Source organism: Hippocampus guttulatus, chromosome 20 (assembly GCF_054856545.1).
Source record: "Hippocampus guttulatus isolate MCC_2025c chromosome 20, RoL_Hgut_1.0, whole genome shotgun sequence".
Taxonomy (NCBI): domain Eukaryota; kingdom Metazoa; phylum Chordata; class Actinopteri; order Syngnathiformes; family Syngnathidae; genus Hippocampus; species Hippocampus guttulatus.
The window spans coordinates 10,345,627-10,357,111 of NC_141280.1; the positions used below are offsets into that span (position 1 = coordinate 10,345,627).

Sequence of the window (11,485 nt, forward strand, 5' to 3'; positions counted from 1 at the left end):
GCCCGGGGAGAACATGCAAATTCCACACAGGAAGGCCGGAGCTGGAATTGAACCTCTGCACTGTGAGGTCGACTCGCTAACCACTGGACCACTGGTTATTTATTTAGTTGTTGTTGTTGTTGTGGTTGTTGTTTTTTGAAATAAATTTGTGTCCCTTTTTAGTTTTTTTTTTAGTTTTAGATATTTCTTGATTTAAACAAAACATGTACCAGATAAAAGACCTTTGCACACAACATGACATATTTTCTCAATGGAACGCTTTGGCATGGCAGTCCATTGACATGGACCAAATTGTTGGCGCCACCCTGTTAATGAAAGAAAACTTCACAGCGGTCACTGAAATTTCGATTTTAAAAATTTTCGTTTTGAAAAATTCATGAAACAGGTCGGGATAACATCACTTTTGAGCTAATCACTGCGATTACAAATTCCATATTTCCGATTTCATGTTTTGCCAGATGTACAAAAAAACAACAACTCGACATTGGCTCAAACAAAGACGGATGGGGCAACCCAACACTGATGTACCATGACCTTGAAGTTTGCCTTTAATTTCTTTGGAGGTTGTTGTTCTCTGTGGTTACCGTTCGTATTATTCATCTCATCAGTTTGTCATTCATTTTTGGCCTGCAGTCGGCTCCAAGGAGGTTGGCTCTTCAGTCCTGTGGACCTTCAATTTCGAGAAACAAGTATGCAACTGTTACAAGAACATCAAGTTGTTTGAATGGTCCTGGCCTTGACCAAAATATTCTTTTTGATCTGAGAGAATGCTCACCTTCACTTTCTATGGTCCATGTTCAGTGCAGTACATACCATGTCACCCACCAGCACATTGACTACTATTTTGTCACCGTTTAAATACGCAGGCTGACTGATGACCAGTTGTCACCTTACCTTACCGTCATTTTTAATCCAGCCCTGTTTCCATATTATTAACAGAGCATATTATTAACAGAGGTTTCTAGAAAATGTGTTGGTATATAAACAGAATACATACAGAGACACACACACAGTTCATGTTTCCGTTCCAGTTTTTTTTTTTAAGTGCACTACAAATTGAGTTAAGATGAGCGAATCTACTACCTGCCGAGTTCACTTCAAGACTGATCTCTTTGGTGATGTCACATCTCATCACTATTTTCGAAGAAGCGCTACAAGAGCCACTTTTGAGCAAGAAAATACAATTCTATGGTACCCATTTTGAATCGAGAATTTATTTTATATGAAAAATATGATACAGTGGTTAGCGTGTCGACCTTACGGTGCAGAGGTTCAATTCCAGCTCCGGCCTCCCTGTGTGGAATTTGCATGTTCTCCCCGGGCTTATGTGGGTTTTCTCCGGGTACTCCGGTTTCCTCCCACATTCCCAAAACATGCATGGCAGGCTGATTGAACACTCTAAATTGTCCCTTGGTGTGAGTGTGAGCGCGGATGGTTGTTCGTCTCAGTGTGCCCTGCGATTGGCTGGCAACCGGTTCAGGGTGTCCCCCGCCTACTGCCCGAAGACAGCTGGGATAGGCTCCAGCACCCCCCGCGACCCTTGTTAGGATAAAGCGGATGGGAAAATGGATGGATGGATGAAAAATATGGCCATATCTTTGATTTCACGGTTTACTACACACAATTTTACCCATATAAAGTTTAATATAAAGCTGTATTTTAGGTAAATTTTATGAAATTTTTAACACGACTGTATACCTTCTTAAAGTGTATTTAGAATTAGAAAAACACAAGCAATATTCAAAACAAACAAACAAAAAACAGTGCATTTCTTTATTTCAGCGGTCTGGTCAGTCAAGGTGGAGCCTTAAGTAAAAATGATTTGACACGATGACTTAGAGGCGGAACACACAGAGTCATATGAGCTTCTTGAAATGACACAATGAATCACTCTGTCCCCTCGCGCCACTTCCTCTTACGTTTTGAATTTTATTGAAGGACTCGTGAAAATTAAGCTAAATTTCAGCAGTGCGGCACAAAGCCCGGTTTCAGATTCTGCTGCTGCTGCTTCGGAGTCAAGTTCTCAAGGACAAACAGCAGCTGGAAATTGAATGCCAGTACTGAGAGAGACACACAGAGGACAGACGGTCCTCTCATCCTGTTGGTATGTGTCACGGAGGGCTATTTTCCCTTGGCTCAAAGAACATGCTGCAGAGGTCCTAGAATTTCAGTTTATTGTGGTACAAGAGCTGGTGGCAGGAAGTGAGCGATCGTCTCTGACTCCTGGCTTTGTTCACTGTCCCGGCGATCCAGGAGAAGCCCCGCGTGTTGGACAGAGCGGGTTCAAGTCATTACGGAGAGATGAATGGTCGCAGTCTTACTCGGGCCTCCCTCGTCTTGACAGTATGAACCCCCTGAACGTGTCTTTTGTGATTAACTCGAGGCCAGCCTGCACGTCACTGGCCCAGGCGCTGCTGGCATTCGCAATAACGCTGCAGGGCGCTCCAGAAGTCCTCATAAGAGATGTTTCTGTGCGACGGCAGGGAGCTGAAAACAAAGAACGACACTTAGAATACAGGAAAACCTATTTGCGAGGCAATATGCGAATTTATGTGTTGGCTTTACATAACTCAAAAATTGATTTTCAATAAAAATAATCAAAGTTGACATGTAGACTTTCAGCGATAATTTAAGGGGGTTTCTTAAACATGTCATGTACCATGAAAGAATTACAGCCAGTTTCCAGCCACTATATGCCCGACTCAAAGTTTATTATTTGGACCGAGGACCAAAGGAACCATAACCATCATTTTATAATATTGGGTTCAGCCTATGTCTGTCAAAAACCTGGCCTAAAAAAAAAAAAAAAAAAAAAAAAAAGTCAGTATTACAAATGACCATTTACAGTGAAACTCCTCTACAATGAAACCTACATGGGCGAAAATACACCCTAATGTGAAAAAATGTATGCATGAAAGCCATTTCCACTTTTCTGCTCCCCCTACGACGAAAAATCCCCCTGTTCCGTTATACGAAGTATTTTTCTCTGCTCTTGCCTCGCGATGAGATTCACTACAACGAAGTCTAATCCAACAGCGACCTCTACTGCTTCATTCAGAAACGGCAATAGCAACCACCACAATGGTTTACACATGCGCAGCAGTCCAGGAAGTATTTGTTATTGTTAGTTTCAGACGCAGCAAGAACTTTGCATTGCTAAAATGGCTACAAAACAGACCTTTGGATGTCAAGGAGCTAAGACAAGAAGCGCTCTGACGCTGGAAGAGAGGGTAAAAGTGATCAAAATGAAAGACGGAAGAAGCAAAATAAAAGACATTATCCAAGAAATTGAGAAGTGTTGGGAAGCAAAGAGTATAAATGACTTTTTAAAACCAACAGACAAAGTGAAGTGATTAATATAAAACAATTGTATGTTAACGTTAAAAAATATCAAATAAGTGTATGCTCATATTTATGCACTATGTATAGTGTTGGAATAAAAATAAAGAGTACACCTATACGCTTTGTGTGTGCGTGTGTGTGTGTGTTTACATCTGAGATAAAATTTGCTCCAGTGAAAAACCCCCCGTTGTGAAAGATTTCTTGCCGCAAACATTATTTCGTTGTAGAGGAGTTTCACTGTATTACAATTCACAAAGTCCCAGATGCTTCTGGAGCGGCAAATGGAAAAAGCGTCAAGGCAAAATCAATCTGCTGTCATGGGATGTGATTTACATGCATTTGGTCACTCCCAGTGAAAGCAATATCAAATTTCTGTTGCTGCGATTTATTACATTCACATCAGGTCAAATTGCAATCGAAAAATATGTAGAAGTAAATTACCATAATTACAACTAGTAAGTGAAGCATTGCATCTCACTGCTACTGAGTAAACATGGTTGCAGTTGTGAGAAAGTACCGTATCTTCCGCACTACGAGGCGCTTCGATGTATGAGGCGCACAGTCAATGACTGGCCTAATTTAAAACAGTTTTCCTACGTAGGGCGCACCGCATTATAAGGAGCATAGAACAGAAGTTACAATCGTGGCTGCGTTATGCATCCACTAAATGGAGCCACGCTAAAGGGAATACAATACAGCTTTATTTATATAGCACTTTCACAACCGCTGCAGCTGTAACAAAGCGCTTCACAGAACATTTAAAATACCACATCCAAGAAATCAGAATATTGATCCATATATAAGGCGCATCCGATTATAAGGAGCATTTGAGAAAATTGAAAGCTTTTAGGTGCGCGTTATAATGCGGGAAATACGATGAGTTCAATATCAGAAGAAAGTCAAGATGTTTTTTCTGGTAGTGGGTAAAGTGGGGAGACAATTGATTGGATCGGGGAGCCTCTTAATAAATCTCTCACGTAATCAGTGTTTGATGATAAAAATGATAATGTCTTACATGAATTCCGTAAGTCTGATGTGCCATGGGAGGAAGCCCAGAGTGCTGTCGACAAGGCCAAACTTAACCACCAGCTCCGGATCTGGAATATTGTTTGACTCTGGAAAAACAACACGGGGGCGCTTATCATACTATCCGCTGAGTTATGTTCTTCATAAAGTATCAAGGCATGTCAATATCCACGGTCAACAATATCAAAAGATTCTGAGAATTTTGGAGAAATCTCGAAAAGTGAGCGGCACGGCTATATGCATACGCGAACCGCTGCATATCGCACCAGCAGATTTGCCAAGTATTGTTTTGTGTTTTCATTTATGTTTTATACAACCTCATTGGAATCGGAGTTTGTATTTGCTGTGCTGCTCGTCAAGTATCACACACAAAAAAAACCCCTAAAAAAATGTGTTCAATAATTAAAAACAACCCCCCCCCCCAGAACATTAATGATTCTCCAGAATGCAAACGAGATTGGTCCCCCGCCACACCCCTCTCCACTCCCTGGTACTTTGCATCCTCTTCAGCATATCTCGTTGAGTAATGACATCGGATTTCTTGAGCACTGCAACGTCCTCTGTGCATTCCAGAAGTGTCGGTGCTGGGAAAAAAAAAATGTCCACTGTTTTTCTTATAAGTGGCTGTTCTCCTCATCAACCTCTCTCTTCAAGGGGGGTTTATCATCCCGTGACCCGTGAGTTTGAGACCCCGATGTACAGTACCGTATTGGCCCGAATATAAGATGGTGTTTTTTGCATTGAAATAAGACTGAAAAAGTGGGGGTCGTCTTATATTGGGGGTCTAGACATTATACCCATTCACGACGCTAGATGGCGCCACATATCATTGAAGCGAATGCTGAACTTGACTCCCCAGGCCAAAGTGAACCCCTGTCATGAAGAATAAAAATAAATATAGCGGTAGCACGAAAAAGAAAAAAAATAGGGGTAAGAAAGAAAAGAGAAGAAAATAATAGAAGCGATAACAGAAAATGGAGAAACGTAGCGACAATCTGGAGAAAAGATCAGCCAGGTTAACCGGCAGCTGACGAGAAGTTATGATGCAATTTACATTTCAAAAACCAGACGCCATTCATTTAAGAATGTGATTGCACTTTAGTTTACATATTTAAAAGTTCAGATATTAAGATTTGAATGAGGCAAAATAACATGCTTTTTCTCTCAAATATACTGTTAAAATCCTTTGTTTCAGATGTACTGTAATTATTTTCTGTATAAAAATTAATTTGGTGTTCAAAAAGTCTTTTTTCAAACTTGAGTCTTGAAAAAGGGGGTCGTCTTATAATCAGGGCCGTCTTATATTCGGGCCAATACGGTATATATTTACACAATAAACTTCTGAATGTGGGACTACTCTGACATGAGCGGCAATCAATTCGTTGATTTGACTTGGAGACCAAACTGGAGTAACAATGGTGCTCCGTATAATCGCGACTGCATTTCTTCAAATGTACTTGTGCTGCTTTTCATGATAGCTCGTTTTCAGTCCCATAAGCGCTCTCTCTGCAGCGCAATGAATTATTTACGCCTTGTTGCGAGCAAGCAAGGCGGAGGCACCAAATGCAGTGAAAGTGTTTTTTTTGAAGACGGAAGTAGATGGTATGATTTCGAACTGGGCAATCGATGAATAAATGTATATAAAGACATGGTGTTCATTGATGTGGTGAAAAGGCAGAGATTGCGCAACACGTCGCTCTACTTCTTTTCATCGTAGGCTGAGGCATTGTCACATGTAACGGGACATGGCAAATGCGTGTTCCAGACAACGGAGGTTATGAAGCGTTTACCTCTGAGCAATGTGTCGAGCATCGACACGGTGATGTCTTTGGAGCTCCTCTCTTTGTTTTCCACAGAGCGACAGAGTTGCTGTGCAGCCTTAACGATACTCTGCTTGCCATCTTCTGGGGACAGCACCTTCACCGTGGGTCTGCACGACAGCACTGAAACACACATAAATAGTTTCCAACTGAAGGGACGACCGCAATGTATCGCACCGGATAGCTTGAAGCTTTTCAGGTGCATTCTGATATGTAAGTGAATGTCGTAAATGCTGAAGCTGCTGAAACTCAATTAGCTTCAGTCCTTTGAAATTAAATTTCATAAAGTCATCTCCAAAACAAACAAACAAACAAAAAAAAAAAGCCATTACCATTTTCCGAATGAAACTGTGACCAATGTTCCACACACAAAAACATGGCCCGCAACAAAGAGTACAAGCGCCGCTTTGTGCAGATGAATGCGGTGCACAAAATTAGCATTTTGATTTACATTTGAGAACCCGCCCCTCTCACCCTCCAAAACAATGCCATTTTTATGGACATATTTCTGAAGTCAATACTGTACATCCTTACAATGGTGTTCCTTATACAGTGGTACCTCTACTTACGAAATTAATTGGTTCTGGAAGAAATTTCTGAACGAGAAAATTAAGAAAAAGTAGAGATGCGTTTTCCATGTAACTGCCCTAATCCATTCCAAGTCCCCCCAAAATTAAGACATAAATGATTCCTAAAGTATAAAATTGCATCAAAATATGTAACAAATAGATGTTACAAATAGATTATTGCACAATAAATGAGAGTTATGTATAAGGTAAAAAAAAGAATACCATAAAGAATAAAAATGATGGTCATTTAACTTTAAACAGCGTCCTCATCGTTTGCCCTCTTTAGTCCATGTTCTCTCTCAGAAGTGGATTTTGCCTGGCGTTTTGTAAAGAACTGATCGAAGGACGTTTGCCTTTGTCTGGCTTTTAACAATCCTTTGAAAATGTCCAAGGCAAAAATCAGCAAAGTGAGCGATCGCCCGACTGGTGAACACTTTTTCTGGGTGATTCACATTTACATTTTACATTACAACATTTCGTTAATGGATGCTACAGCTTCTTGTTGCTTTCAAGCTTAGCTTGTAGCAGACGTGTGCACATCGCAGCATGACGTCTTTGATCCACTGGTGAAAAGGACACTTTGATTCGCTCCTCTTTCATCTATAACTACTTCAGACAACAAAGTGCATGCAGGAAAGTGGTTAAGATTGCACAATTGTCTGTCCCATGTGTTGTTTTGTATTATTTTGTCATTTTTGTTAACTTTTCTTTTGATAGCGGCGCAGACACCCGCAGCGGCTCCTCTTGTTTTATGTGAGAGGGAAGAAATTTCATCTGTGTACAGCACATTTGACAATAAAGTTGTATCCAATCCAATCCAATATAAAACTATCAGAACGCCTCATAGCCCGAGAGGCGAATAACAAGAATGCTGCATAGATGCATAACTATCTATACACACACAGAGACAGATACGGTAGAAGTCCCTCTTAGCCAATGGAATGCCAGGAAGATGCTCGGTAATAGCCAATGGCAGAGCAGCTATAAATATGTTGCGTTCAGGAAACTCAGAGCTGCATGGAGTAGCCCACACTGTATTTTTACCTTTCTTATCTCGAAATCTCTTTCGTAACAAGAAGCAATATTTTCTGTTGAGACGTTTCGCAACTTGAAAATTTCGTATGACAAGACGTTCGTAAGTAGAGGTACCACTGTATGTCACTTATTTGTTGCTATGTTTTCAAACTGTTATATTGAATAATGGGACATTAGAAATCTTAAAAAATAATAATAATAATTTTTTAAAAAGTCAACCAAAAACCTCTCAGTCCAGCACTTGAAACAAAGGTCAACCGCCACTATTCTTCTAAATTTGACATCATTGTTGTACACGGCCATCTGATAAGTAACACAACGAGAGGGCTGAATGTAATTGCAGCCCTGAGCCCGACCGGTCAAACTGAACGGGAGCAGAGGGACTTTGGCCAGCAGAAAGCAAACCCGACAAGTTGTATCAAGTGAAAAGACTGGCTGCACCTGCTCGGCGCTCTCTTCCGTACAGATTCTCAATCAAGGAAAAAACAACAACATTTCAACACTTCAGTGGTTTAGTGTGCCTTACTGGAAATATTTATGACCGAAACCAGCAATTCTCACCAGACCGGTCAACCTGGTTAAAAATAGCTTTTTGTGATTGCAAAATACTCTGGACAATTGCTCTGGCCACTCGCACACCGGTGGAGTATCAATTGATGTGGGTGTCCTGTGTCAAAGGTTGGAGTGGGCACAAAAAAAAAAAAAAAAAAAAAAAAAAAAAGGCAACAAAGATCACATTATTTATGTCAGTGACACTATTGCTATACCATTGAAGCAAATGCAATCCATCATTGGTAACCTAAATTGAACAAAATTGAATGGCTAAAATTTAAGATACCGTATTTTCTGCACTATTAGGCGCTTCGGATTGTAAGCTTCAATGAATGGCCTATTGCAAAACTGTTTTCATACAAATGGTGCACTGCATTATAAGGCGCATAAAATAGAAGCTCCAATTGTAGCTGCGGTTGCACTATGCATCCACTAGATGACGCTACGCTAAAGGGACTACAATACAACTTTATTTATATAGAGCCTCCACAACCGCTGCAGCTGTAACACTGAGAAGGACAATGAGTCACAAACATGGACATGAAACAAATACAAATGGCATTACAAAATAAATGAAAGACAAAAGTTATGAAGATCCAACAAAAAGGCTCACATCCACAAGGGGGCTAAATATCCTTTGACGTCTTGCTTGTCTGCTTCCTTCGTTTAGTCACGAGTTAACTATGCTCTTGGGATAATATTCCTTTCATAATGGCTGCACAGAGTTCACAAAGTAGTTGTGTGTTTGAGTGTGTGTTGGCAAATGCACGTGTCAATTAGTGTTGGGCAGAAGCCCTTTCGATTACAATTGGTTCCTGCTCATAATCACCACGAGATGGCATCGGAACATTCACAGGAGCACACTGTCGTTTTTGAGAAAATTGAGTGCATTTAGGTGCGCCTTATAGTGCAGAAAATACGGTACATGAACCCCAGTGGACAAGTGTATATACACAGAGAATAATTTAAACTGCCATGGAGACCAAAATGACCCAAACTTCTCATTTCTCCTTTGACCTTTGAGTGATTTATCTCTCCCCTAGAGTATGTGGCAAAATAGAAGGCTTGTGTACACCATTACATAATCCAGCGAGTCACCATCAGGTCACTGGAGCAGCTCGACAGATGTGCAGAGTCCTTACCATTGTTATGGGGTTTGTCGGCACAATCACTTAGGAACTCCACATTATATTTGGATCCCTCTGTACCGAGCAGGTGCTGCTGTTGTATCAAAATCACCTCGAGTAGACGGGAGTTGTTCTTCCTGAAAATACCTGGCAAGAAAAAACAACAACAAAAGAAAACAGATAAACGTGACAACGTGGAGAATGACACCAACAGATTTACAACATACTAATGATTGTATAATTCCGATTAAGGTATGACATCTTGTTTTCATAAACATGATTGAGCCTAAATGTGCATATTCTAAAATATTGTACAGTTCACATTATGGTATGCAACTCGGGTGTATGATGTGCAATCTTGGCAAACTGCATCATGGAGAGCATGATTGCATTTTGGAGGAGTCGGCCTGGAGATGTGTTGATTGAGCAATATCAGCAAGTCGAGGAAAAAAAACGAGAGTACTTACTGAGGTCGAGCCGTTGTTTCAGTTAGCAAACAACTTTCCAAACCGTGCTTGATTTTAGAAAAAGTCTTTGTTGATTTTAGATAAAGATACAAATCTCAGCGCCAACAACAATAATGTCTCAGTTTAAATACATTTAATAGTGGAACTGCTGTTAGTTTGTATTGTAATTAATCAAGATGGGCCACAATTATTGTATATTGCCCACTGCCTAATATGAATAATTTTGAATTAAAACTGCTGCCTGAAGACAGCTGGAATAGGCTCCACAACCCTCCTGAGGATAATTGGCTTGGATAAAGAGAAAGAATTTGAAGTTACGTGTTTTTTTCATCTCTTTCATTGATGTTTGATGTGTTCTGTTTGTGTTATATTTTCATTACTGGTATGCATCCATTCTCTAACAAGCTTATCCTCACTACAGTACTTCGGCAGGTATAATACCGGTTATCGGATTCCGAATTTTGGTGACTGACTTTACATGAGCCCACTGTCCTAAGCCTCATTTATCTGACACTACTGTACACTCACTTTGACAAAATAGGAGAAACCAAGATTTGAGAAGATTAAATGTGGAGTTCACTGCAGCATTTTAGTGGTAAGAAATGTTTACAGCTCCGTGAAAGCAATCAGTCAGCCCAAAAAATTGCCACAGATCACATCAGTATATCTTAGAAGATAGACTTGCATATCTATTTACATCGGAATTCCGTTAAGTTAGGTAACGTGTATATTTACCGTGATTATCATAGATGCTGACATAGGATATACCAACAGCCATACACCAGACAACCAGGTTGGCAATGTCCGTGTAGCTGGGCTCCTCTTCTACTACCAACAGGCCGATGTGGCTCGGCAACTTCTCCAGAGACCTGCCGTCAGTCAGCCACCGGTGTCGGCGATTAGGAAGACAGTTTCCATTTCCGGCAGTGCGCCGAGCATCATGGTTTATCTTCCCTCGGTGGTCCGGGAAGCCAGCCATGGACATTGGAAGGAGCAATGTGGCCATCGCTCGCTCCCACAACCGCCCCTTCCAGTTCCGAAGCCGGACACGGAGCCAGGAGACGAGTGCTCTGTTGCTATGAAGCAGGAACAGCAAGAGCCGCCACAATAAACCGTACAACAGTGCCATAAATGTCCTTGACTAATTCCAAAATGGGTAGGGGTATTATAAGTACGGTACACGCCTATTATGTCTAAGTGCAAATTGCCTATCAAATCCTTGTCGATGTCACCCGCCTGCCGCCATCTTGCTTTCTCCCAGACAACCCCCCTGACCTCTGAACTGTCAGCGTGATTACACGTAACTCGCGGATTGGTTGAGATGAAGGTGACGTCAAACAAAATGGGGCGTTTTCTGCACTTCAATTTCCACTTTTTTCCCCCGTTTGTCTCGTATTAACCGTTTGTATTTGTTCTCGAATATATACAGTATTACACAATACAGTAAACTGTATACAGTATATTAAGTACAGCATTGGATACTTAAGATTCCTTCTATTTTCCAAATATATGCATTTTAAGTTAATTGCCGAAGAGCCAGATTTTTT

The 11,485-nt window shown here is 40.8% G+C and overlaps 1 protein-coding gene across 2 annotated transcripts; it reads right to left on the minus strand.

Annotated features, from left to right (window-relative positions):
* Positions 1 to 1,759: 1,759 nt before the first annotated feature.
* On the minus strand, positions 1,760 to 11,285 carry nus1 (NUS1 dehydrodolichyl diphosphate synthase subunit). Of its 2 annotated transcripts, XM_086099942.1 has the most exons (6): positions 10,674 to 11,285; positions 9,487 to 9,618; positions 6,159 to 6,311; positions 4,863 to 4,952; positions 4,358 to 4,457; positions 1,760 to 2,487 (listed from the first exon to the last, which is right to left on the minus strand). In XM_086099942.1, exons 1-6 carry the CDS (start codon positions 11,065 to 11,067, stop codon positions 2,397 to 2,399), a joined length of 960 nt encoding a protein of 319 aa, XP_085956068.1. In that variant the 5' UTR covers positions 11,068 to 11,285; the 3' UTR covers positions 1,760 to 2,396. The 2 variants fall into 2 exon arrangements, with proteins under 2 accessions (XP_085956068.1, XP_085956069.1); XM_086099943.1 differs by lacking the exon at positions 4,863 to 4,952 and having other exon boundaries at positions 10,674 to 11,275.
* Between the last annotated feature and the right edge of the window lie 200 nt (positions 11,286 to 11,485).

What these genes read in the sequence shown, in the direction of transcription:
- nus1 (XM_086099942.1), bottom strand. Translation starts at nt 11,067, where the DNA reads ATGGCACTGTTGTACGGTTTATTGTGGCGGCTCTTGCTGTTCCTGCTT. An exon ending in CAGCATCTATGATAATCACG is followed by an intron (nt 9,619 to 10,673) that starts GTAAATATACAC and finishes TTTTCTTGCCAG; the next exon opens with GTATTTTCAGGAAGAACAAC. An exon ending in TATGCTGAAGAGGATGCAAA is followed by an intron (nt 4,458 to 4,862) that starts GTACCAGGGAGT and finishes TTGTTTTTCCAG; the next exon opens with AGTCAAACAATATTCCAGAT.